This window comes from Jaculus jaculus, chromosome 16, assembly GCF_020740685.1.
Source record: "Jaculus jaculus isolate mJacJac1 chromosome 16, mJacJac1.mat.Y.cur, whole genome shotgun sequence".
NCBI classification, from domain to species: Eukaryota; Metazoa; Chordata; class Mammalia; order Rodentia; family Dipodidae; genus Jaculus; species Jaculus jaculus.
Genome location: NC_059117.1, coordinates 76612763 through 76640332, shown reverse-complemented (window position 1 = coordinate 76640332; position 27570 = coordinate 76612763). Strand labels below are relative to the sequence as shown.

Below are 27570 nucleotides of genomic sequence, written 5' to 3'. Positions count from 1 at the left end.
CTTGTATAACCAACTGTTCAACAGAAATTCTGGTACAGTGGAAATGGGACATTTTATTCCTCCTTTAAAAGTTCACATACCGTGTGTGGGTGAAGCTTGCTGGACAACTCTTTCCTCTTTCAGCCCTGCTACTGAAAAGCCAAAATGTGGGCTCTGAATCTGAGTTTTGCAACCCACAAAAATGTGGCTAAGGCCAGGGAACACAAGTGTTAATACTTAGGGAAGGTCACACTTCTGAGTCACACCGCCGAGGCAGCTCACGTCAAGCCCCAAGGCTAGGGCGCCCTCTATGGGTGAATTTGAGCAGCAGTCAGAAGTTGAGCTTCCCAAACCCAAGATTTTCCAAAACCTCTAACATTTTCTGATGCCAGAAAATCTAATATAAATACAAAATATAATTCAATATGTGGGTGAATACATGGCATATATAACTACACAATGCTATACTATGTAATAAAGACCACAGTAAAATTTTATATAGTATATATATTTTATATAATATATGTGTGTTAGTTTTCCACTGCTATAACAAATGTTAGAGATAACCAACCTATAAACAGAAAAGGCTTATTTTGATTTACAGCTCTTAAAATAATTTTGCTTGTGTGTATGCATGTGTGTGCACAAGGGTCTCTTGACACTGTAAATAAATATCCATTCTGGGTGGCTGAGGAACTGAATCCAGGCCAGCAGGCTTTGCAAGCAAGTGCCTTTAACCACTGACCCATCTCCCCAGCCCCCAGCTCATGGTTTTGAAGATTTCAGCCCACTGTCAATTGGTCCTATTGCTTTGGGGCCCATGCTGAAACAGCGCACCACAGGAGAGGCAAGCAGGGAGATACTGCTCACCTCATGGCCAGAAAGCAAAAGAGCAGCTAAGAGTCCCAACTATGCTCTCTGTGGGTACACCAGAAATGACTTGAAGATTTCCCACTAGTCCCCACCTCTTAAAAGTTCCAGCACTTCCCAATAGCACCACACAGTGGGGACCAAAGCTTTATAACACAGCTACTGGGGGTCCAGATCCAATTTTTCAATATACAAATGTAAAATACATTTTGTTAACATGCAATATATCAGTTATCAGATAATAAAAGAACTGAGCGAGCGAACATTCCATGTTGTCTCTCCATAGATGCACACATATTCAGTACATATTAACACATTATAGGGCTTTAAATGAAATGTCTCCTACAGGCTCATGTGTTTTGAATACTTGATCCCCAGCTGGTGGAAATTTGGAGGAGCTGTGAGCCTTTGGGAGGTGGCTCCTCACTGGAGGAGGAGGAGGATCACTTGGGGCAGGCCTTGGGGTATTAGTACTCCAACCCCCTTGCCAGTGATGGCTTGCTCATGCTTGCTGCTTCCTCCAAGCTGATGTGACAAGATGTGAGGCCTTGCTGTCTTGCTTGTGCCATGCTTACCCTGTCATGATGAAACATCCTCTTCAAAGTGGAAGCTGAGGGGTGGAGAGATGGCTTAGTAATTAAGGTGCTCACCTGCAAAGCCTAAGGACCCAGGTTCAGCTCCTTAGTACTCACATAAACCAGATACACAAGGTGGTGCATGTGTCTGGAGATTGCTTGCAGTGGCTGGAGGCCCTGGAGCACCCATTCTCTCTCTCTACCAGCCTCTTTCTCTCTAATAAATAAATAAAAAATATTTAAAATGGAAGCTGAGGGCTGGGGAGATGGCTTTTATGGTGGCACACACCCTTAAATCCAGCACTCGGGAGGCAGAGGGAGGAAGATTGGATCACCATGAATTCAAGACCACCCTGAGACTATACAGTAAATTCCAGAGGTCAGCCTGGGCTAGAGTGTGGACCTACCTCAAAAATAAAATAAAATGAGCCAGGCATGGTGGCACACGTCTTTAGTCCCAGCACTTGGGAAGCAGAGGTAGGAGGATCACTATGAGTTTGGGGCCACCCTGAGACTACATAGTGAATTCCAGGTCAGCCTGGGCTAGAGCTAGACCCTACCTCGGAAAAAAAAAATTGAATAATAGCCGGGCGTGGTGGCGCACGCCTTTAATCCCAGCACTCGGGAGGCAGAGGTAGGAGGATCACTGTGAGTTCAAGGCCACCCTGAGACTACAGAGTTAATTCCAGGTCAGCCTGGACCAGAGTGAGACCCTACCTCGAAAAACCAAAAAAAAAAAAAAAAAAAAAATTGAACAAAAATAAACAAAATAAAATATTTTTAAAGGGGTTAGCTTAAATAAATCCTTTCCTCCCATAATCTGCTTCTAGTCGGGTGTTTTGTCCTAGCAATGAGAAGGTAAGTGCAACACACATTAGATGGTCTACGGTGTGTGTGTATGTATATGTATATACACACACACATATATAATATTGTACACATTATATCACATGTGCATATGTTGGCTGGTTAAAAGAAAAAGCTGGGCTGGAGGGACGGCTTAGCGGTTAAGGTTTGCCTGCAAAGCCACAGGACCCAGGTTTGATTCCCCAGAACCCATGTTAGCCAGATGTACAAGGTGGTGCATGTGTCTAGAGTTCATTTACAGTGGCTGGAGGCCCTGGCATGCCCATTCTCTCCCTCTCTCTCCCTGTTTCTCTGTCAAATAAATAAACCAAAAGAAAAAAAAAGAAAGAAAACGTTTTTCCTCTCTAAACTCATGTTTACCCTCAATACTTTTTACTTCTGACACAGGTGTGTGGAGTGTCCCCCACAATTCAATTCTGTGGCAGATACAAGCTGGATATATTACCTTTACTTATTCATTTGAAAGCAGAGAGAGAGAAAGAGAAGAGGAGAAGAGATAGACAGAAGGAATGGGTGCACGAGAGCCTACGACTGCTGCAAACAAACTCTAGATGCATGAGCCACATTGTGCATGCAGTTTTATGTGGGTACTGGTGAATCACACCCAGGTCATTAGTCTTTATAGGCAAGCAGCAACTTAACCACTGAGCCATCTCTCTAGCCCTGTGTCTTACCTTTTAATCTAAATCTTATTTATTTATTTGAGAGACAGGAAGAGGCACTAACTGGAGATAGTCAAGCTAAAGGCTCAATCCTGCAAATCGCCCTCTGGTGGACACTCTGATATCAAGTCCTAAATTGGCACTTGTACTTAGCTGGCTGTGGTCCACAGTCCCATCCTTGAGTCTGATAGTTTGTGAGGGCAATTTACGGAATTCGGACAGTCTACCAGTTTACAATGAGGAATACAGATAAGCAGCCCAATGAAGAGGTTCAAGGGCAAAGGATGGAGAAGGGCTCAGAGTTCCCAAGCCCTCTCTTAGTATTCCCCTACTCCAGACCTCTTCATGAGTGTTCAGAAACCTTGAATGAAGCTCTCCGAGGCCCATAGTCAAGGATTTTTACAGGCTTCCCACAGAGGTAATCAGTGCCTAACTCAATCAACTATCCAGCCCCACTCACTTTTCCAGAGGATGGGCACAGGTGAGGTTAAAACACTTCACACTTCTATCATAATAGGTTCTTTCCTGGAGCCCACCTAGAGTCACTTCATCCAACAAAAGATGCTTTTACCACCCAGGAAATTCCAAAAGAAGAGGAACTCTTGGCTAAGTGTGGTGTGGTGGTGCACGCTGTTAATCCCAGCACGTTGGAGATTGGAGGTAGGAGAATCCCTGTGAGTCGGAGGCTAGCCTGAGGCTACACAGAGAGATACTACCTCAAAAACAAAAATAAAAACAAACAAACAAAAAAAACAGAAGACATGGGGGATGGAGAGATGACTCAGCAGTGAAAGGTGTTTGTTTATCCGGGCGTGGTGGCACACGCCTTTAATCCCAGCACTCGGGAGGCAGAGGTAGGAGGACTGTAGTAAATTCAAGGCCACCATGAGACTCCATAGTGAATTACAGGTCAGCCTGGACCAGAGTGAGACCCTACCTCGAAAAACCAAAAAAGAGGAAAAAAAGAAGAAAAATACAAGGTGTTTGTTTGAGGGCTGGAGATGGCTTAGTGGATAAGGTGCTTGCCTGCAAAGCCAAAGAACCCAGATTTGATTCCCCAGGATCCACATAAGCCAGATACATTAAGGGGCGCATGCATCTGGAGTTTGCTTGCAGTGGCTGGAGGCCCTGGCACACCCACTCTCTCTGTCTTTCTCCCTCCCAAATACATAATTTAAAAATGGGGGGGGGAGGTGCTTGCTTGCTTGCCAAGCCTGAAAGCCTGATGCCTCAGGTTCAATTCCCCAGTACCTACATAAAGCCAGATGCATGAAGTGGCTCATGTTTCTAGAGCCCATTTGCAGTGGCAGGAGACCCTGGTATGTCCATACTCAGTCTCTTTTAGTCTGCCTCTTTCTCTGTGATATAAATACACACACACACACACACACACACACACACACACAGACATACCTAGTTTAGGGGCTCATAGGCACTTCTTTTGTTCATTGATCTTTTTTGGAAGAGGAGGTTTCAAGGTGGGGTCTCACTCTAGCTCAGGCTGACCTGGAACTCAATCTTTAGTCCCAGGCTGTCTAGATCCTCCAAGTGCTGGGATGTGTGTGTGTGTGTGTGTGTGTGTGTGTGTGTGTGTGTGTTTGAGAGAGAGAGAGAGAGAGAGGGAGGGAGGGAGGGAGAAGGAGAGAGGGAGGGAGGCAGGCAGATAGAATATGCCTCAAGGTAGAAGGCAAGAACACTCAAGGTTGTCTTCTGACCTCCACACTCACACCATGCACACGTGCATGTGTGCACACACACACTCATCATACACACTGTTGCACTTACAAACACCTGACCAGAAGCAGCTGAGGGGAGAACAAGGTTTACTTCAGGCTTACAGGTGCCAGGGACGCTTCCCCATGGTGGAGGGAGCTGCTCCCTTCCTCACACATGCACAGCAGGGAGAGGACAGCCAGCAGGGGCTGACTCTGAACACGCAGCAGGGCTGAACTCAACATCTGCCCCAGTGACACTCCCACTCCAGCAGGGCTCCTCCTGCGGGAGACTAAGTAGAAAGCATTCAAACTGAAAGGCCCAAGAATTCAGAAGCCCAGAAATACTATCACGCTCCAAAGGGAGCTTAAGCGGGCCCCTGCATACCTCAAACTCCAGGCTTTACTCTATGTTCAAAGCAAGTAAAGAATCCCTCTTCTCGTTATATCAGAGCCCGCTCCTAATATAAAACTAGGTAAAAAGGGCATGAGATAGCCCTCAAGGATGGGAAATGAGTAATGAAGTGAACCACTTATTTGGTTTCTGTAAATAGCCTGCACCATAAGCCTTAGTAGCCTGCACCATAAGCTGTAGCAGCCTGCCTCAGACCACCAAGGTCATAGGAGACTGATACCACACTCTGCTACTCCCACCCAAGGACCTGCACAAATGCTGACCACCAAGGTCATAAGAGATTGATTGGTCCATGAGGGGCTTGAACAAATTAAACTAATTGGCTTAGAAACTATGGAGTGGCACAAACTGACTGGCTCGCACCCCGTGGGCTCCTGATATTAAAAAAAAAATGATTGGTCTAATGCACAGGCTTTGTTAGAAACCCTGTAAAAACTGTCCCGTTCCTGCATTCGGGGCTCTGCAGTCCTCTACCCCTGTGCAGTGTACAACTGTGGGCCCCAGCACACTTGGAATAAAACCCTCTTGCAGTTTGCATCAAGACCGCTTCTCGTGAGTGATTTGGGGTGTCGCCATATCCGGGCAGAGCGTGGGGTCCTCGTTTTGGGGGGTCTTACAAAACCAGCACACACACACACACACACACACACACACACACACACACTTTACTTAAACTTTAAAGACATCAATGTAACCCACTGCATTAGCCGACTGGGGAAGGGAGAGTGTGAAGTGATCAAGTGAACTGATGGGGAAAGTGCATGTGCCAAGCTCGGGGGCCCTTCATGATCAGAGGCTCAGCACACCAGGAGGAGAAGGGAGTGAGAGCACCGGCACAGCAGCCTGAGACAAGCGTCACTGTGAGCAGAAGATAACGCTTCCCTCTGAGACTGGGTCGCACAGAGGTGCCCGTGCACATCACAGCAAGTCAGTTACCCCTAAGAAAGGAAGAAGAATGAGAAGTCCCCTCCCCCAACAAACTTGTTTTAAATAACGAAAAGAGAAAGAGAGAAAGAAAGAAAAAACACAACGAAAGGGAAAGGGAAAGCCTGGAGGCGGGGCTCAGTGTGGTTCTGCCTTTGATTCCCAGCCCTGCAAGGAATTTTTTTCTTTTTTTTTTGATTTTTTGAAGTAGGGTCTCCCTCTAGTCCAGGCCAACCTGGAATTCACTCTGTAGTCTCAGGCTGGCTGGCCTCGAACTCACAGAGATCCTCCTACTTCGGCCTTCTGAGTGCTGGGATTAAAGGCATGTGCCACCATGTCCGGCTACAAATACATAAAAATTTAAAAGTATTGGGCATGATGGTTCACACTTGTATTCCCAGAACTCCGGGAGGCAGAGGTAGGAGGACTACAAAAAATTCAAGGCCACGATTGAGTTAGGAAAGCCTGAGCTAGGTACACAAAGACCCTTATCTGAAAACAAAAGGTTGGTCTAACCTTAATCCTTAATCCTTAAATCTTAATAAAGGAGTTTCTGAAAACTGATGAAAGAGCCCAAAGTGGATCTGGGGACAGATCTTCCCTGTAACTTTGCAAAGATGTAATTCTGAGGCATGAGTGGCCAATTTACATTTCCAATGCTTTCCAAGGAAATCTAATGAGCATATGAATGCAGACTAGTTTTAAGAACATTATGGAGGGCTGGAGAGATGGTTCAGCGGTTAAGCACTTGCCTGTGAAGCCTAAGGACACTGGTTCGAGGCTCGATTCTCCAGGACCCACGTTAGCCACATGCACAAGGGGGCACATGCATCTGGAGTTCTGCAGTGGCTGGAAGCCCTGGCGTGCCCATTCTTTCTCTCTCTCTCTCTCTGCCTCTTCTCTCTCTGTCACTCTCAAAGAAATAAATAAAAATGAACAAAAATTTTTTTAAAAAAAAGAACATTATGGAGTTAAATTTCAGTTTTTTCGTCTTTTGGGTCTTTTAAACTGAAAATTGGGCCCAGCCTTTCAGCACTGGCCTGTTTGTAAGGAAAGGAAGTATAACAATATTGTACAAAACATAACGTAAAATGTCCACAGCCGTTTTTTCAAAAGAAAATTCAGGGCTGGAGAGATGGTTCAGTGGTTAAGGTGCTTGCCTACAAAGCCTAACAACCCTGGTTTGATTCCCTAGAACCTATGTCAAGCCAGATGCACAAAGTGGTACATGCATCTTGAGTTCATTTGCAGCCACTGGAAGCCCTGGCATGCCCATTCTCTCTGTCTCTCTTCTCTGTATTTGCAAATAAATAAGCGAAATATTTTTTTTTTGTGAGACAAGCCCAGACCCCCTTTTTTATGAAAGTGAGAGTGAGAATAAGAAAGAGGATTGGCACATCAGGGTCTCCAGCCACTGCAATCGAACTTCAGAAGCATGTGCCACCTTGTGTTCATGTGTGACCTTATGCATGCATCACCTTGTGCATCTGGCTTATGTGGGATCTGGGGAGTCAAACATGGGTTCTTAGGCTTCGCAGGCAAGTGCCTTAACTGCTAAGCCATCTCTCCAGCCCCAACATACTTAAAAAAAAGGAGAGAGAGAGAGAGAAAGAAAGATTGAGAGAGAGAGAGAGAAAGGGAAAGGAGAGGAAAGGAAAGGAAAGGAAAGGAAAGGAAAGGAAAGGAAAGGAAAGGAAAGGAAAGGAAAGAAAAGAAAAGAAAAGAAAAGAAAAGAAAAGAAAAGAAAAGAAAAGAAAAGAAAAGAAAAGAAAAGAAAAGAAAAAAGAAGAAATTCAGCCAAGCATGATGGCACATACCTTTAATCCCAGCACTTGGGAAGCAGAGGTAGGAGAGACCCTGTGAGTTCCTATTGAGTGAGTCCCAGGTCAGCCTGGGCTACAGTAAGACCCTACTTCAAAACAACAAAGACAAACACTTCACCCTGTATGGTCTATGGATTTCATTTGTTAAATTCCTACGACAAGAACCTGGAGGCCACTGACTCAGTGGAAGTTTTGTGTAGCCATAAATGTCCAGTGCCCTAACTCCCAAATTGCCAGCCAGTCAAGAGCTGAGAAAGGCTCTGTCCCCTCAGACACACCCCAACTTCCTGTAAGGTTAGGAGCACTGGGAAAAGAACTCCTTTCGCCTTAGGCAATCAATACAAATCCAGGCTCACTGGCCAGATCTCTGGTGAGCTTACCCAGATATGAAATGGAGAGAATAATATGTATTACCATATGAGGGATACCTTGAAAAGTTAACAAGTACACATCATGAGGTAGGTAGGGTGACAGCCACCCCACCCACAAAGTAGAAGCGGGGAATTCCTTGAGCCGGCAGTCTCCATTTTGCCAGAGGTCAGAAAAGGGCACAGCTTCTCCTAACTCCTGCTGCCTAAAGGAGTTCCCTGGATCTGTTTTCCCCAAACTCCTTCCCTAGGAAGGAATTCCCCTTTCCTGGAATTGAGATTCCTGGAAGGATTAAACCTGAACCTGACTTTGTGGACGTTAGCTCAGCCCCCACTGAGAACCTACAAACGACCCGATTTGGGTCTCCCTACTTCTGCCTTCTGATGGGCGGGAGGGAACTCTCTGTACTCTCCTCCTTCCTTAAGTTTTTAGATTTACTAAGGGCTCTCTGTATTCTTCCTTTTCCTGGGTTTCCGCATTATTTGGTGACCCCAAACATGCCTCTTGGGCATGTGCTCTGTATTCCTTAAGTTTCATCTATAATAAAACCTATACAACCTCACTTTTCTGGTCTTTGGATTTCAGTTCTTTGAATTCTTAGAACAAGAATCCCTGGACATCCCCAAATTATTGGTGCACTAACCTATATTGGTGCACTGACAAGGAACTCCAAAATTCCCGTTTCAATCACAAGGCTAGGCACACACACAGCAGGTACTTAAGGTGTGTCGACACAAGCTCCTTGTTTGCACTCCAAGGAACAGACAATGCCTATTCAGAGTCATTGGTTCCCTGCCACTAATGTGTGCCAGAGGACGTGCAAACCCTCCCAGTGTCAACAGAGGGGTGGTCTATTTCTTCAGGTCCCTTCCACCATGAGTGTGCAAGGGGGTGTGCAAAGCCCCCCAGTGCCCGCGGACGTGTTGTCCTAACTCAAGGCCTCTGCAAGCAGGAGTGTACAATGGGTGTGCAAAGTGCCCAGTACCCACAGACGGGTTGTCCTAACTCAGTCCTAACTTCAGGCGGCTCGCGTCTCGCTCCCAGCACGTGAAGCGGTCGCAGTCGGAGGCGTGGGCGCGGCGTGCAGGTCGCATGTCAGCTGTTGGGAAAAAAAAAGCCTCATCTGAGCGGTCGGGCTGAGAACATCCGGGCCCCGCCCACCCAACCCTCTGTGGGCCGATAGGCGGGGCACGCTGGCACCGCGTCTTGCCATTGGCTAATCCAGCTAGAGGGGCGTGTCTCCGCCCACCGCGTCTACGGCGTCTCAGCGTGGCCATCCGCGCGCGGCGCTAGAGGACACGGTCAAGATGGCGGCGGTGTCCGGGCTGGTGCGGAGACCCCTGCGGCAGGTAGATGGCGGCTGGTCCGGCCCGCGGCTCGCCCGGGCGGCCCGCGCCCTGTCTGAACCCCCTTCTCCCCCGACAGGTGGCCGGGCTGCTGAGGAGGCGCTTCCACCGCTCCGCGCCGGCGGCGCTGCAGGTACCGGCGGGACCTGGACGGAACCCCCCCCCCCCCCCAGCGGCTCGGGAGGCCTGGCCGGGCGGCGTCCGCAGTGCGCCGTCATCCGCGCACGCCCAGCCCGCCGGGCCCGCGGAACCGTAGGGCCCGTCAGCGGCTTGCCTGGACTCTTGATTTTTCTCTAAACCTTGGGGCGAACGATATCTCGAAACATCCACCATCTGTGCCAACCATCACCTCTCTCATATCCAGAACTTTCTTTTTCTCCGTCATCTCAAACAGAAATTGCCCTTTCCGCCCCTCCCCGGCCCCGGGTCCCCCTTTATCTCTTGAGCTGTCCTGTTCCCAGAACCTCCAACGGGTACCGGCAATCATTGGTCCTTGTCTGCCGTACTTCATTTTACCAGTGTCTTCAAGGCTTATCCAGGTCGTGACACAGACACGCTAGAATTTTTAAAATTAATTATTCGAGAAAGAGGTAGCTAGAGAGAGATTGGGCACGCCAGGGCCTCCAGCCCCTGCAAACCAACTGCAGACCCATGTGTCATCCTCTGCATCTGGCTTATGTGGACCCTGGGGAATCGAACCTGGGACCTTAGGCTTCACAGGCAAGTGCCTTAACCACTAAGCCATTTCTCAAGCCTGCACACCAGAGTTTGTTTCCTTTGGAAGCCAAATAAGACCCCTTGTAGGTATAACAGTGCATTTTGTTTATCCATCCACCCAAGAATGGACATTTGGCCTTGTTTCTACCTTTTGGATCTATAACGCTGCTGTGAATGTTTATGTTCCACCTTTCAATTTTTTGGTATATATACCTACAGATGGAATTTTTGTATTCCTTTCCCTCCCCATCTTTTAAAAAAATTATTTGAGAGAGAGACCAAAGTGAGGCAGGTAGAGAGAGAGAATGGGCATAGCAGGGCCTCCAGCCCCTTGCAAACAAACTCCAGATGCAGGGGCCACCTTGTGCATCTGGCTTACATGGGTACTGGGGAATCGAACCTGGGTCCTTAGGCTTTGCAGTCAAGCGCCTTGACCACTGAGCCGTCTCTCCAGCCCCTCCCCATTTTTTACTAGAGGATTTTTACCACTGTGGGTATTAAAGTAACATTGCAGTGTGAATGTAAAGTGTTTGACATTGCTGGATACCAGACAGTGCTCAGTACTTAGCCTAGGTTTCCTCGCTCCTAGTATTCCAAATGTGGTGATAATACAACCCAGTATACTTTCTGCTTGGAAAACTGCCTATGAGCTCGTGTGACCAGCAAACATTTTCTAAAGCTTGGGTGCCCATCAAGCAAAGTGTCAGTAAGCTCATCATGACACATCCAGTTAAAGATGGCAGGAGACGGAAATACTACTTTTAAAATTCTTAGAGGAAGGCTGAGCAGTTAAGGTGCTTGACTGCAAAGCTTAAGGACCCAAGTTTGATTCCCCAGTACCCACATAAAGCCAAATGCACAAAGGGGTGCATGCATCTAGAGTTTGTAGCGGCGGGAGGCCCTGGTGTGGCCATTCTCTCCCTCCTCCCTCCCCCAAGTAAGTAAATAAAAATTCTTAGAGGACTTGACCCCGCTCCTGCCTTCTCTTCGGACAGCCTCATGCTTCCCTAAGTTCTGGGCTTCTTAAACCCCACCCCCACTTGCCTCCTTGGGCAAGAACTCTGCATTCCTTCTTTCTCTTAAGTTCTGGGCTTCCCCATTTCTGGACACTCAGCTCATGCCCCCTTTGGGTATGAGCTGTCTTCTTTCTCTTAAGTTCTATCTATAATCCAACAGAACCTGTAGAAAATAAATATTCTCATATCTCCCAAAGGAGCTGCCTGTTTTAGTGCTGGTTTTTATATTTCCTGCTGTGGACAGCCCAAGTAAATACCTGGCTGGGCGTGGTGGTGTGTGCCTTTAACTCCAGCCCCAGCCCCCGGGAGGCTGAGGTAGGAGGATTGCTGTTAATTCAGGGCTAACCTGAGACTAATTCCATGTCAACCTGGGCTAGAGCAAGACCCTATCTCAAAAAAGAAAAAAAATAATAATTTTGCTAACATCTTGCAGCTTACTTACTGTTTTCACATACCTGTGACAGGTGACAGTTCGTGATGCTATTAACCAGGGTATGGACGAGGAACTGGAAAGGGACGAGAAGGTGTTTCTGCTTGGGGAAGAAGTTGCCCAGTATGACGGTGCATACAAGGTAATCAAAACAGGTAAAATTATTCAAAATTGAGCTGGCCATATGCCCTAGTTAATGCATACTTAAAAGTAATGGGGTTAAATCTTAATTGTAGGTTAGTCGAGGCCTCTGGAAGAAATACGGAGACAAGAGGATCATAGATACCCCCATATCAGAGGTAGGCCTTCCAGACAGACTTTGAGGGGCTTCTCTGCTAAGCGTATTCCTAGGGGCGGGTTTTCACTTACGCCTGTGCTTGACTTTACAGATGGGCTTTGCTGGGATTGCTGTAGGCGCAGCTATGGTATGTATGAGGCTCATCCAGAAAGAGCTAAGTCAGTCTTTGTTTTTTTTTTAAGTTTTGTTTGTTTATTTATCTGCAAGCAGAGAGAGAAGAGAGACAGACACAGAGAGAATTGGCATGCCAGGGCCTCTAGCCACTGCAAACGAACTCCAGATGCATGTGCCACCTTATGCATCTGGCTTACATGTGTCCTGGGGAATCGAACCTAGGTCCTTTGGCTTCACAGGCAAACACCTTACCAATAAGCCTTCTCTCCAGCCCAAGACAGTCTTTTTTTTTTTTAAGAACATAGTTTGAAGCCTGGCATGGTGGTGCACACCTTTAATCCCAGCATTTGGGAGGCAGAGGTAGGAGGATCACCATGAGTTCAAGGCCACCCTAAGACTACATAGTGAATTCCAGGTCAGCCTGAGCTAGAGTGAAACCCTACCTCGGAAAAAAAAACAAAACGTGGTTTGAATATTGGAGGAACGGAGTGGTCATTTGCCACTCTTTGTGGCCGTGCCTCATTTCTTTGAACACTGACGTTTTTATTTGGCAGGCTGGGTTGCGGCCCATTTGTGAATTTATGACCTTCAACTTCTCCATGCAAGCCATTGACCAGGTTATAAACTCAGCTGCCAAGACTTACTACATGTCTGCCGGCTCCCAGCCTGTGCCCATCGTATTCCGGGGGCCCAATGGCGCCTCAGCAGGGGTAGCTGCCCAGCACTCCCAGTGTTTTGCTGCGTGGTATGGGCACTGCCCAGGCTTGAAGGTGGTCAGCCCATGGAATTCAGAGGATGCAAAAGGACTTATTAAGTCAGCTATTCGCGATAACAACCCAGGTCAGTAGAGTGATCCCCAGGTATCTTTGAGCATTAAAAAACTGAAATGAAGGGGCTGGAAAGATGGCTCAGTGGTTATGGTGCTTCCTTGCAAAGCCTGATGACCCTGGGCTCGATTCCCCAGTACCCACGTAAAGCCAAATGCACAAAGTGGTACATGTGTCTGAAGTCTGTTTGCAGTGGCTGGAGGCCCTGGCACCCCCATCTCCTCTATTTCCTATCTCTTTCGGCTTGCAAATAAATTAATAAAAGTTGAAGAAAAAAAAACCCTAAAATGAAGCCAAGTGTGGTGGCTCATGCCTATAATTCCAGCACTCAGGAGTCTGAGGTAGGAAACTCTCTGTGAGTTCATGGTTAGCCTAGACTAGAATGAGACCCTGTCTGAAAATAAGCAAAAGTGAAACCAAAAAATTCTGATAGGAACTTTTGCATTGAAGGAGCTGTTGAAGACTTTTCATTGGGCTTGGGCATATGATATAAATAGTTAAGCGTGGTGGTACATGTCATCATGTAAAGCCATGCTTAAGTTCCTGGACCTGATAGGCAAGACTTCGTAATACGTACAGTAACCTTTTCACCAGATAAGCGATCCTGGTCATCTCTTGGTCATACTGTGTGTGGATACAATGTCTTGCAGTGATAATGCTGGAGAATGAGTTGATGTATGGAGTTGCATTTGAACTTTCTGCAGAAGCACAGTCAAAAGATTTTCTGATTCCTATTGGAAAAGCTAAAGTAGAAAGGCAAGGTAAGATGGCTTTTGTGTACATTCAGTCATTCTCTGCTGTGGTTCCCCCACTTGGGCAGGTCCTGTTCAATCTAGAAATACTGCCTTTTAGTTCAGAGAACGGGCTCAAGTTAAAACATACAGCTACACTTTTCCAAAATCTTTTGTATTTTATTTCTCGAAAAATGGCCACATTCCTCACTCATTGGAGAGCTGGTTATGTCTTTAGTTCCACTCTGACCTCTAACCTGTGACCATTTTGTCTCAGGGACACACATAACTGTAGTTTCCCATTCGAGACCAGTGGGCCATTGCTTAGAAGCTGCAACTGTTCTTTCCAAAGAGGGCATTGAATGTGAGGTGAGTAGACATCCCCCCTTTTTATTATTACTGAGAGCATGAGAATGGATGTATCAGGGCCTCCTGCCTCTGCAAACAAATTCCAGGTGTATGTGCCCTTTGTGAATCTGGTTTTAAGTGGGTACTGGGGAGTTGAACCTGAGCCAGCAGGCTTAATGCAAGCAAGTATCTTTAACCACCAAGCCATCTCTCCAGGCCCTCTTTTTTCTTAAAGAATCAGAGGCTGGTGTGGTGGCACAGGCTTATAATCTTACTCAGGAGGCTGAGGTAGGATGATCGCTGTGAGTTTGAGGCTAACCTGAGCTACAGAGTGACTTCCAGGTCAGCCTGGGCTAGCAGGAGACCCTGTTTCAAACAAACTAACAAAAGAGAATTAGGATGGCTTCTTTCAAACTTGACATGAGGAGCACAGTCCATTTCCAGAGCAGCCTGGGCGGCAGAACAAACCTGTCTATATTCTCTGTAGACCCAGAAATAGGAGCTTCAGATCTTGGTAGAGTCAGGGTTGGAGTTCTGGTGAAAGCCAGGGTGGCGTGCCTGCCACTTGCCCTGTGCTTTTTGCCCCTTGGGAAGAACACCTGCGCTCTCACGTGAAGATGAGCAGTGGAGCTGGACGGTGATTCCAGTCTTCCGTGTAGCAAAGTTGTGTACCTTGACCATCTGTAAAATGAGGGTGACACAAGCATTACCCTGTCATAGTGACTACTGCAGGACCTGGTGCATGTATGCTAGCACACAGCTGTAAGTTGATTCTGCACAGAGGGTGTGCAAAAAGGAAAGAGAATGAGGAGTCCTGGAAAGAACAAAGCTGTGTTTTGTTTTTTTGTTTTTTTTAGGAAGTAGGGTCTTGTTCTTTAGCCCAGGCTGACCTAGAATTCACTATGTAGTCTCAAGCTGCCCTCAAACTCACAGAGATCCTCCTACCTCTCCCTCCCAAGTGCTGGGATTAAAGGTGTATACTGCCACATCTGGCTCAAAGCTACTGTTGTTTTTAAAACTATTTTTATTTGAGAGAGAGAGAGAGAAAGATAGAGAGAATGGGTGTGCCAGGGCCTCTAGCCACTACAAATGAACTCCAGATGCATGTGCCACCTTGTGTATCTGGCTTATGTGGGTCCTGGGAAATCAAACCTGGGTCCTTTGGCTTTGCAGGCAAGTGTCTTAAATGCTAAGCCATCTCTCCAGCCCTCAAAGCTGCTTTTAGTAGAAGAATTTTAACTATAATTTCTCCTTTTACTTTGTTGTTTTTTCAAGGTAGGGTCTCACTCTGGCCCAGGCTGACCTGGATTTCACTATGTAGTTTCAGGCTGGCCTTGAGTTCACAGTGATCCTACCTCTGCCTCCCAAGTGCTGGGGTTAAAGGCGTGTGCCACCGTGCCTGGCAATTTTTTTTTTTTTTTACTTATTTGCAAGGAGAGAGAGATGGCACTGCAAATAAACTCCAAATGCATGTGCCACTTTGTGGACCTGGCTTTATTTGGGAACAGAGAATTGAATCTGAACTTTTGGGCTTTGCAAACAAGTGTCTTTAACCTGAGACACTTCCAGTCCCCATTCATGTACTTTTTAGACAAATTCACTTTTCCAAAAGACTGACAGGAAACAAACAGAATCTAGGTGGTATTTTGAAGCCAAAGCTATATTTACTTCTAAGGTTCTATAAAAACTGTTCACAGTATTATCTGTTTAGGTGATAAATATGCGTACCATCAGACCAATGGACATTGAAGCCATAGAAAACAGTGTCATGAAGACAAACCATCTTGTAACTGTGGAAGGAGGCTGGCCACAGTTCGGAGTAGGAGCTGAAATTTGTGCCAGGATAATGGAAGGTATTTTAAAGAAACTGGTTCACTTGTGACCTTGAAACCCCTGCTGGGAAGATCCACAGCTTGGGGTGGCCAAGTGCCTTTTCAGCTTGTCAGCCAGGAAATTTTTGTTCCTCAGGTAGATTTCTTTTTCTTTTCTCAATTTTTATTAACACCTTCCATGATTATAAAAAATATTCCATAGTAATATCCTCCCTCCCCCCAGTTTCCCCTTTGAAATTCCATTCTCCATCATATCCCCTCTCCATCTTAGTCTTTTATTTTGATGTCATGATCTTTTCCTCCACTTATGATGGTCTTGTGTAGGTAGTGTCAGGCACTGTGAGGTCATGGATATCCAGGCCATTTTATGTCTTGGGGGAGCACGTTGTAAGGAGTCCTACCCTTCCTTTGGCTCTTTTTCTTTCCACCATTGGGTAGATGTTTTCTAAAGTAAAAACCAGAAGCAAGTCTCTATAGGTTGGATTTTGTTGCATTGTTTTCTCTGCCTCTTGGTTGAGCCTTCTTTTTCTGTCTGTCTCAGGCCCTGCATTCAACTTCCTGGATGCTCCTGCTGTTCGTGTCACTGGTGCAGACGTCCCCATGCCTTATGCTAAGGTCCTAGAAGACAACTCAGTCCCTCAGGTCAAGGACATCATCTTTGCAATAAAGAAGACATTAAATATGTAATTCCAATTTGAATATTATCAAGTCATTGTAATTTATTTAAAATACTTGCTGGGACTTCACCTGAATTGCACTGCAAGGCCTTACAATTCATAAAGTGAGCTCTGTGACAACTGGTGTTTTGTCCTGGTGGGAAGGTTAAATGTTGGAGTGGGAAATGCCTGCCACTCCCTGCCCCAGACTCCATGCTTTTGTCTGTTACAGTTACCCTATTCTTTGAATAAGATTAACGTAAAGATGTACTCTCATTAGAGGGACAAAATAAAAATGTGGCAGAATCCTGATGGAAGACATATCCAGAAAAGATAACTTATATGTGTAAAAATGCATATAATTTACATTTGCTGTTAGATTGTTTTGCTAAGGAATAAAAATTCCTAATGATGAGTAGTGCTACTTTTTTAATTTTAAAAACTATTTACTTGTAAGCAGAGAAAGAGAGAATGGTGCACCAGGGCCTCCTGCCACTGCAAACACACTCCAGATGCATGTGCCACTTTGTGCATCTGGCTTATGTGGGTTCTGGGGAATTGAACCTGAGCCATCGTGCTTTGCAAGCAATGACTTTAACTGCTGAGCCATCTCTCCAGCCTCACATATTTTTATATTTATGAAATAAGTTCAGATATCTTGAAATTATATTAAGAAATTGATGTCAAAAAGTAACAGTATTATATGTTAAAATTGTGGATTTTTGCCTAGAAGAGCTAAAGTATCGGAGCCAAGCATGTTAGCCAAGTACTCAGGTGCTGACCCGTCTTCACAGACCCCTTTGTTTGTCCAGAGACCACCTAAAACAGCAACGCTGAGTTGGGAGGACTCCAGTCCCACCCCTTCCTTAGAACTAGTACAAGACTGGGATTGTCCACAGATGTGCGCTTGTTCTTTGGCACACGCATGTGTGTGTAGAGATGCACTCACCCCATGTGTGTGCATGCAGAGTGCTAGAGCAAGTGTGGGGTCTTCTTACTGCTCATCACATACTGCTTGAGACGTCCCCCTCACTCTATAGAGTTGCTTTTGGTGAGACCCTGGCGAATCGCCCTCTGCCCTCCACATGCGTGACATGTGCATGCCCACGCACTTAATGTATATGTGTGTGAAGATGTTCTCATTTGAAATAGCTGTCAAAGCCACAGACATTTTCTTGACATGGTTTATTTTAATAAAAATACAGCTGAACATTTATCACAGATTACATGAAAGTATACATGACATTCTTTCTGCATAGTAACCAACACTGGTGTGTACTTGAATTTTAAAATAGATTATTTATAATCCTTTAAAGTGCAATTTATTTAAAGGTTTAAGCAAATCATAGGGAAAGATTTTTAATAACTGAGTTACATTAAAAAGATGTACTTGGGTAAATCAAAAATCAGAATTGATTTCTACAGATGCCCAATTTACCTGTAATGACCCCTAAACCCCAAACTTGATTTAACAGCTGAGGACTAAAGATCTTGTATCTTGCAAGAGCTTTTTTGGATGTGAACTTTGTTTTGAGTAAAAAGAACTTATATGGTCCAGAGTGGTTGTTCTCCTAGCCTGGAGCCACAGTGGGATTTCCGCTGGAACTGGAGACTGAGGGACTCTTCCTGTTGTACGTAACGGGACAGTAAAAACCTGCTCTGCTCTGACCGCAGCTCACTACACCTCGGTTCACGGTTACTCGCGTCTGAGGTGGAATGAGGGCAGCACAAATGGAATCACGTCAGAAATAAGCAGGAAACGGTTCAGAAGTGAGCGACAAGATGGACGTGTCTGGCGGGGTGGGGGGGCACTGACACAAAGGCCACTTGCTGCAGAGACAGGATATTGACACTGCTTGTGTTTTTCTGTCCATTGCCTTTAGTTCTGAGAAAATACAGTTTGTAATATGCTGCCCCCAAGATGCCATCAGGAGGTGACCAAGATTCCTTTTCTGTATTCCCAAAGGAGCTGAAGATTTAAGGCAGCAAAACTGGCCCAGCCTGGCTCTCCTTGGAGGGCATTTCCTTCTTGGCAAGCCTCTTGCAGGAGTGTTGACAAGATAGCATGTGCTGCCCTCACCTGCTCTGCCAGGACTCGCCCAGGAAGAGGTTGGGGATTGGGGGGCTCTGCAAGGATTCTTCCAGGAAGATGGGATTTTGGGGGGTAGGAAGTGGATTGGAAAGAGAACTCCCTCCAGTGTAAACAGGATGCATCCATCAGCCAATCTTAGGAGCACTGTGATCACAGGTTTTGGTTTTTCTCAAAGTTCCCTTTTGGAAATTCTGGATGGAGCTGAGCAAGGCCCCTCGGCTCACACCATTCACAGCCTGGGGCAGGAGTGGGGCAGGAATCTCTGTGCCTGAGGCTGGCAAGGGAGCCACCGGGGCTGGAGGTGCGGGCGGTGCGGGCGGGGGCGGTGGAGGCACGGGTGCAGGAGGCAGAGGTAATGCAGAAGGGAGCCCTGGGGAAGAAATGGGAAAGAGTCAGCAACCCAGGCTTGGGCACGGCGGGCTGCAAGGACACCTCAGAGCGACCGAGACAGCCAGTGCCCTGATGCTTACATACTGACCAAAATCAGCTAGAAGCATTGAAGGGGACTTTCAAGTGACAGTCTTGTGAGAAGACATTGCTGAAACAAATCCTAGATTACATAAAACTATTCCTAGTGATAGTCTCTTCCATTTTCCATCAGCTCGGTTGCTTAGTTTGGGGGCAGCACTACCAGCTACTTGCCGTGTGAGGTAGCCATCAGTATGCACACCGTTCCTCGGGAGGAAAGACCCCCAGTCGTGGAAGGATGTGACTGACTGCAAAGTGAGAAGCCAGCCCTGGCTGGCTGTGTGTCCCTGTCTACAACAATGTGCCAATAGGTTGCACTAAAGAACCATAAAACGGTAGCTGTCAGCAGGCCTCTTTCACCAGGGTCTTCCTGGCATAGTGTTCTCAGGGAGTCTCGGAGTGAAGCCACCCTGAACACACGCCTCTGCTCTAGCCTGGGGAGCCTTAAAACCTCCCTCAGCTTTCAGGCACCAGGACACTGCAATGTGGGTGGCTCTCATATTTCTCAATGGGTGAACTGTCCTCACAGGACAAAATAAAGTGCTGCGTTCAGAAGCAGAATACTGAGCCCCGTTACCGCCCATCTCCTATGAAGACCCTACCTGTCTGCCTATCCCTGTCCCTACTCGCCACCCCCCTTGTGCCACGGCAAGAGACAGGCAGGAGCGTCAGTGGCAGCAGGCAGAAACTGGCACCGCTCAGTCAGTATGGATGAATGGTTCAGGGCACTTTCGAGTGTGACAGTCTTGCATTCACAGACCAGCACTTATCTCCCTCCTTTTCTTTTGCCCTGAGCCGAGGTAGTGGAGATGAAAGTCTACACATGCACACACTCAGGCTCTGTGAGCTTCACACACACTCAGTGATGACAACACAGACCAGGATACACGCAGACACGTGAAAAACAACCTGCCTGGTGTCAGCAACAAGTAAGCTTTATGCTGCAATGAATTATGGGAAGAGATTCCTGGCCTTACGTCAGTCACAGGGGCTTAAAGGGAAAAAAAGGGCTTTAAACCTCAAGTTAGTGTTGTGTGTGAAAGCAAGGTGGAATGAGGCTGTGACATAAGGGTGTAGTCTGTGACCCGTGAAATGTTGGGAAAGGCGCCTTCAGTTTAAGCTCTGGAAATGAGTCTCTTAACAACAGTACCAGGTACCCAGGAGGAAACTGCTCACCTAGACGCCAATGGGGGAGTAAACACCAATGCCCCTGCCAGGCTTCCCCACTGGTTGAGTGGGTACCAATGCCCCTGCCAGGCACTGCTCCACTGGGTGACTGGGTACCAATGCCCCCTTGCCATGCCTCCTCAGGCTAGAAAATGGCAGCAGAAAATAGAATGGCATTCAGGGCCAATGTGCACCGGGAGCTGCAGGATTTCCGCCTCTGTCTGCATTTGAGCCTGGAGGGAGAATCAAGCAGGCGGAGCAGCCCCAGGCCAGCCGGGCTGCAGTGGCTCCAGGGCTACTTATCATGGCTGCCCTCCAACCCAGGGTTCTGGGGGTTAGAGACAGGCCTTGGGAGCTGGACTCAGCACAACAGGTGGCTACTTTGGCCCAGAACAGAGTACTTGGCTGGCCCCCATGGAGTAAGGCTTTGGCCTTACAACCAAGCACTTCATGTTGAAAGCGCACATGCCCTACAGGACTGCTGCCACGCTGGGCAGACCCTGAGAAGCATGCAGCGTGAACCCGCTGTGCACAGGGCTGTGGGCTGACGTGTCCTGCATAGCAACCGGAGGCTGACGACTGCAAGCGGAGCGCCCCACACGTGGGGAAGAGCCAGCACCCTGCTCTCTGTTCAGGCATCTGCCACCAACTCACCCCAAAAGGCCTGATGTTCCACAAGGCCGCCCTTTTCTTCCTTTCAGTTTTCTTTAGGTAGGGTCTCACTCTAGCCCAGGCTGGCCTCAAACTCAGTGATAGAGGACCATCTTTCCACAGTTAGGAACTATGCAAGGGCTCTCTTTCTATTTTATTTTAATTTTGTGGGTCTCTTGCCATTGCACATGTATACCAGATGCATGTGCCATCTTGCTTTACATGGGTGCTGGGGAATTGAACCTGGGCTGACAGGCTTTATAAGCAAGTGCCTTTAACTGCTGAGCCATCTCCCCAGCCTGTGTGACAGATGCTGATGTGTGTATCAGAAGCCAACTTCCAGAGGATTCTGTGGACGCTGAGGAGCAGTGTGGGGACCAGAGGGCAAAACCGGACAGGCAGAAACACTGGGAGCTCAGTGTCCGGGGACAGGCTCCAGCCATGGTCTTGGCTCGGCCTTTCCTTCTTGCCACTTTAATGTTCCCAAGCTTCTTTAAGGGCCACTGGGTGTGGGACAGAAAACAATGGTGACAATGTAGGGGAAGGGAGGAGGAAGGCAGAGCTAGCTGTGTGCCCTCTACCAAACCCAGGGAAAACTGCCTGCTGCCTATGCTGCCTCCTACTAAACTACAAGAGCCCCTTCTGTGGAGACCTCCAGGAGCCTTATGCCCAGGCCACAGACAAGAGGAGACACATTCCAGACTCAACTGGTGGTTATATGAGGTCATACCCAGGACAGGGCATGCTCCAAAGCTGCCTATGCACAATCACAACCATTGCAGCACTGACTCGTTCTCTTAGACAAAAGTCCTAAGAATAGCTAGCTCCTCCAAGTTCCCTAGGAGCCCCACCCCTCCCCACACAACTAGACCAGTGGAAACCTGGAAAACGAGTGAAGGCCCTGAGAGGGACATTCTCCCTCACAAGAGCAGAAATGTGGGCTAGGTCTATGGGAGATGCTGGGCCAGGCACATCAGTAATAGTCTGGGTCAAAGAACAAGCATCAAGGAGTCGCCTCATCTTGGGCCAGCTTTGGTAGTGGGAAATTTTCACATTTCTCTAAGTCTGGGTGAGGAAACTAAGTGGCCACTAGGCCAACACCAGCCTCTCCTACTACCCTTGTGTCCCCTGGACACATGGCGGTCCTCAGCTCTTGGGGATCCCCTTCACTACGGCCTCAGGCAGAGAGAAGCTGATGCATGTGCCAGAATCACCAAGAATGCTCTGGAAAAACAATTTCCCTGCATCATTCCTTATCAAAAAGACAGTAAAGCTGTCTCCGCAGGACCAAGCACTCCACTGCCTACCATTTCCTCCCTATCAGAGTAACCAGGCACCAACATTGTTTCGGCACATGAATTTTGCAGCCATGGTTTCTGAAATAAAATACATTAAGAGGGCCAGGAGTGGTGGTGCACACCTTGAATCCCAGCACTAGGGAGGCAGAGGTAGAGGGATCACTATGAGTTTGAGACCAGCCTAAGACTACATAGTGAGTTCCAGGTCAGCCTGGGCTATAGTAAGACCCTATCTCCAAAATATCAAAAACAAACAAACAACAAAAACAAAAACATTAGGACATCATGCTGTGGATTTGCAGGTTTTAGGGCTGTATTTCCAAACTCAAGTCAGCATGGGGACAAGGATTTCTGAAGGTCAAGATGGAATGAAATGAACACAGATGAGGGTACTCAGATGTCTTTTAAAGAGGCTGGGTTTCATCTAAATGGAGTTACTTGAACAGTCTCAAATCTGCCTCCCCATGTGCTCAACACCTCCCTGACACAGATGCAGTGGCCCAGTTTCACATAGAGAAGCAGAGCACCTTTAAAGTGAGAGAAATCAGCATAGCTTACTTTACCGAAAATTCACGTTCAAAATGGTGCATGCTCTACTGAAAAGAGCAGAGAAAGAGAGAGAGGGCGTTATTCAGATTTAGTGACATTTAACAACCAAACAGTAACAGAGAGTAAAATATTAGTCTGAGTCACGTGACGATTATTCTGCGAGACTAGAACCAAACACAACCACAAAATGCATTATAATAGTAAGTGTGACCCTTCTAGGATGTGGCACACATGCTAGCCACTTTCTCCTTCGCGTTCTTTCTCTCCTAAGCCAGTGAGGTACTGTTTGTATTTCTTTATAAGCACACTTCCTTCAGGAGGCAGGGAGGCCGCCCTGCCCTGGAGAGCAGCAGCAGCGATGCCTGCATTTGGCCCTGCACAGATTAATAACCTACGGTGGTTTATCAAGTGAGGGAAAGCCCAAGAGATTTTTTAAAGTTTTTTCCAAGTAGAGTCTCACTCTAGCCCAGGCTGACCTGGAATTCACTATGTAGTGTCAGGCTGGCCTCGAACTTATGGTGATCCTCCTACCTCTGCCTCCCCAGGACTGAGATTAAAGGTGTGTACCACCACAGCAGCTCACTTTTTTTCCCGAGAATATTTTTTGTTGTCTAAAATGGAGACATCTTTTAAAGTTGAGAGGAGCACATGATAGGACAGGCCTAAGATGGGGCTCCTGTGAGGGCAACCTCCCCAGACCATGCTCATCTTCTAGGGAGACTTGTAAGGTCACTTTGAAAGGACACAGGACAGCTGGGCGTGGTGGCACATGCCTTTAGTCCCAGCACTTGGGAGGCAGAGGCTAGAGTGAGACCCTAGCTCAAAAAAACAAAAACCAGGCTGGAGAGATGGCTTAGCGGTTAAGTGCTTGCCTGTGAAGCCTAAGGACCTCGGTTTGAGGCTCGATTCCCCAGGACCCACGTTAGCCAGATGCACAAGGGGGCGCACGCATCTGGAGTTCGTTTGCAGTGGCTGGAGGCCCTGGTGCACCCATTCTCTCTTTCCCTTTCTCTCTCTCTATCTGCCTCTTTCTCTCTTTCACTCTCAAATAAATAAATAAAAATGAACAAAAATAAAAAATAAAAAAATAAACAGAAAGGACAAAGGAAGACAGAGCATTGTGCGCTTGTTTGTCATCTCCCTTCAGCCTGATTCGGTGTCTGGTCAAAAGTGAAGGCTTGTGCTTCCCCACACCGTGACTCCCCAGGGTCCTCAGGAAAAACTGCCCCTTGGCAGGGAGGACCATCCCTTCCTCTGGGGAAGAACAGACACCAATAGAGCAGAGGTGGGCCGGGGCATTCTGACAGCTCTGGAAGTCACAAAGGATGCTGGGAACACCTATGGTCTTCCTCTCCTGAACAAGGAGAGAAACTTGGGAAAGAGCCTTAGGAGTGAGTTCCCAGCTGGAGCCCAGTGGCTGAGCGACAGCAGGCCACCAGGGGGCAGCAGGAGAGCAGAGCCCAGGCACACTAGTGGTGCTGCTGCAGGACAGATCTGCTCATTGCAGAGTGAGTGAGTGAGTGTGTGTGTGTGTGTGTGTGTACATACACACGTGATTTTGCTGTTCATTTTCTGTGGTGCTAGAGATCAAACACAGCTGCGCACGTGTAGGCAAGTGCTCTAAACTCGGTTGTGTCCCAACCCCAAGTCTCTGTTTTGTTTTTATGACAGGGCCTCAGTACGCATACAAGGCTGGCCCTGTGTAGCTCAGACTAGACTCCAATTCTCAGTCCTCCTGCCTCACTTTCCCAGAGCTACAGGCATGTGCCACTGGGCAAGAAAGACAGGAAATTATTATAGCCAAATATAAGAATTTTGAACATACAATAAAGTCTACACTGGTTTGCTAGGCAAATTCTGGAAGGTCTAAAGAAATTACTCTTGTTGTTGATGTCTTAAGTCATACTGCCCAACCCCCTGCTCCTTATTTTTTTTTTTTTTTTTTTTTTTTTTTGGTTTTTTAAGGTAGGGTCTTGGCTCTAGACTAGGCTGACCTGGAATTCACCATGTAGTCTCAGGTTGCTTGAACTCACAGTGATCCTCCTACCTCAGCCTCCTGAGTGCTGGAATTAAAGGTGTGCACCACAAAAATTATTTTTATCTGATAGCAGAGAAAGGGAGAGAGGGAGGATGGGCACAAAAGAGCCTCTTGCCACTGCAAAGAACCTCAGATGCATGCGTCACTTCTACACCCAGCCCTACATGGGTCCTGGGGAATTGAACCCAGGCTGTCAGACGTTACAAGCAAGCGCTTTAACTGCTGAGACACTTCCCAGCCCCTTATGGACCTTTTAAATATTTTTTATTTATTTTTAATTTTTTTGTTGTTGTTCATTTTTATTTATTTATTTGAGAGTGACAGAGAGAGAGAGAGAGAGAGGGAGAGAATGGGTGCACCAGGGCCTCCAGCCACTGCATATGAACTCCAGACGCAGAAGTCCCCTTGTGCATTTGGCTAATGTTGGTCCTAGGAAATTGAGCCTCGAACCGGGGTTCTTAGGCTTCACAGGCAAGCACTTAACCACTAAGCCATCTCTCCAGCCCTATTTATTTTATTTTGAGAGAGTTAGATAGAGAGAATGGGCACATCAGGGCCTCCAGCCACTACAAATGAATTCCAGACATATGTGCCACCTTATGCACCTGGCTTCCGTGGGTACTGGGGAATCCACATCCCCCCCCTCGTTAACTCTTAACTGTGCACTGACTTTCCTTCATGCTCACCTTTCAAGCTCTGGCCTGCTGGTATTCCTGCCTCCTCCTGCTCTCTAGACTGCACCCCAACCTGACAATCCTTGGCTGGTTACAAAGCCTGGACATGCATGCTGCTTGCCTAACCAAGAGCAAAGGTTTAACAGACCAGCCTCAAGAATGGTCGTGCCTGGTCCACGATCACTGTGGGCATGCAGCAGAGCTTGGACACAGCCTAAAGCTTTTGACTCCACAGTCAGGGTGTCTGTCTCACCAGCAGAGCAGTGTGTGACTCCTAAGGCCTTTAGTGCACTCTGATAAAAGCAGCAGGCATTCGATCCACCATGGAGGAAGCAGACAATGCAGGGTCAAGTTCAAATCCCGCTCGAGCAGCTCCCCGCTGGTGTGACCTTGGCCAGGCTCTCGCTGACCCTAGGAAAGGCTGTTTCCCTCTGTCCACAGGGAGCTAAATGTACATCCACACTCGCTGGCTAGGAGGGGATTCATGAGAACTACAGGAAACAGGGACTAGAACTTACTGCTAACTCAGAATAGCACGTGGCACTGCATGAGTGCCCAGAGCACGCCAGGCAGCATTGTTAAATATCAAAGCATTCCTGCTTATTTAGCTGTCTTAAAATGCTCCTTGAGAGAGAGAGGGAGAGGGAAAGGCACCATGGAGGCTCTGCCTGTAACCAGAGCATTCAAGGGGTGGAGTGGGAATTCAAGGGCATCCTCAGCTGCACAGTGGGTCTGAGGCCAGCCTTGAGTGCCTAAGGCCAGGAAACAGCAGCAGTGGCTCAGACTCTTCTCTTACAAGTTTCAGGTTCAGCTGTGATGGAGATGCTATCTTTCTTTAGAAATCCTTCTAAATTAACATTAGCTCTTGAAAACAGAGTAACCCTTCATTCTTGACAACTAGATTTCATCATAAGACTGAAAGATCTTGTGTGTGCGTGCGTGTGTGTGTATGTGCACGTGTGCGTGCGCAACAGGGTCTCTTGAAGCTGCAAATGAACACCAGAGGCATGTGCCACACTGCATCTAGCTTTATGTGGGTCTTGGGAATTGAACCTGGGCCAGCAGGCTTTGCTAGCAAGCACCTTTAACCACTGAGCCGTCTCCTTAGCCTGAAGGATCCTCATTCTTGACATAAAGGCATAAACTTGGTCTAGAAGTGCAGGCACGAGTTAGGATACACATAAGCCCGGCGCTGTGATGGTCACCCTGCTGACAGGCAGTGGGAAAATGAGTGCCCTCAGTGGAGCCTTCCCTCATGCAGACAGCAAGCCTGTGCAGATGCAGGTAGAGGAGCTGTGAGAGCATCTCACAGCTGTGGGATCCTGGCACCAGCACCTCCGGCGATCCTCCGGAAGCCTTGTGCACAGCCAAGTTTAGAGGCCACTGGCTGATGGACTAACTTGTGTGCAAAGAGCTCTCCATTGAAGGGACTGGCTGGAGAGAGCAGTACCAGGCTCGAACCGAAGGGAAGCACTTGTCTGAACTATGCCTGTCGTTTCTAAGTTCCTGGGGCACTAGCGTTAGGACCCAGAAGCACACCCGGGCTCCCTGTGAGTGCATCCTGAGTTAATAACCCCAGGAGTAGAGCCTGTAATGCTAGGTTGTTAAGCAATTAAGGTTATTATTTTTTTTAGTAACTTATTTATTTATTTGAGAGAGATAGAGAATAGGAGAATGGGCACAGCAGGGCTTCCAGCTACTCCAGATGCATGTGCCACCTTGTGCATCTGGCTTACGTGGGTCCTGGAGAATTGAACTGAGGTCCTTTGGCTTTGCAGACAAACACTTTAACCACTAAGCCATCTCTCCAGCCCTTATTTTTTGTTGTTGTTGTTGTTGTTTTGTTTTTTGAGGTAGGGTCTCACTCTAGCCCAGGCTGACCTGGAATTCACTATGTAGTCTCTGGGTGGCCTCAAACTCAGTGATCCTCCTACCTCTGCCTCCCAGTTGTTGGGATTAAAGGCATGTGCCACCGTGCCTGGCCTTAGCTTTTATTTGTCTGGTTTTTCGAGGAAGGGTCTCATTCTAGCTCAGGCTGACCGGCAATTCCTATGTAGTCTCAGGGTGGCCTCGAACTCACAGCAATCCCCCTTACCTCTGCCTCCCAACTGCTGGGATTAAA

General features: G+C 47.5%; 2 protein-coding genes across 12 annotated transcripts in view; one reads left to right on the top strand and one right to left on the bottom strand.

Moving 5' to 3' along the window:
• The first annotated feature begins 9480 nt into the window (after window positions 1–9480).
• Window positions 9481–16926, top strand: Pdhb (pyruvate dehydrogenase E1 subunit beta). Its single transcript, XM_004669079.3, has 10 exons — window positions 9481–9545; window positions 9622–9675; window positions 11740–11847; window positions 11942–12004; window positions 12095–12130; window positions 12672–12957; window positions 13595–13705; window positions 13953–14044; window positions 15735–15876; window positions 16397–16926. The coding sequence occupies exons 1-10, from the start codon at window positions 9504–9506 to the stop codon at window positions 16540–16542; spliced, it is 1080 nt and encodes a 359-aa protein (XP_004669136.2). The 5' UTR covers window positions 9481–9503; the 3' UTR covers window positions 16543–16926.
• Window positions 16927–17681: 755 nt separating this feature from the next.
• Window positions 17682–27570, bottom strand: part of Pxk (PX domain containing serine/threonine kinase like) — a 69372-nt gene continuing 59483 nt past the window's right edge. For 3 of the 11 annotated variants that reach the window (XM_004669080.2, XM_004669081.2, XM_045136155.1), the window contains one exon: window positions 17682–18973. In XM_004669080.2, the coding sequence (XP_004669137.2) occupies window positions 18729–18973 (245 nt within the window). In that variant the 3' untranslated portion in view covers window positions 17682–18728. Of the gene's footprint in view, window positions 18974–22745; window positions 22784–27570 lie in introns of all 11 variants that reach the window. The other 8 variants (XM_045136148.1, XM_045136150.1, XM_045136151.1 and 5 more) reach the window with 4 other exon arrangements.

Excerpts from the sequence above, each read along its gene's own strand:
- Pdhb (XM_004669079.3), top strand. The coding sequence starts at position 9,504 with ATGGCGGCGGTGTCCGGGCTGGTGCGGAGACCCCTGCGGCAG. Across the intron at positions 9,676-11,739 it reads CCGCGCCGGCGGCGCTGCAG|GTGACAGTTCGTGATGCTAT; the intron begins GTACCGGCGGGA and ends TACCTGTGACAG. Across the intron at positions 12,131-12,671 it reads TTGCTGTAGGCGCAGCTATG|GCTGGGTTGCGGCCCATTTG; the intron begins GTATGTATGAGG and ends TTTATTTGGCAG.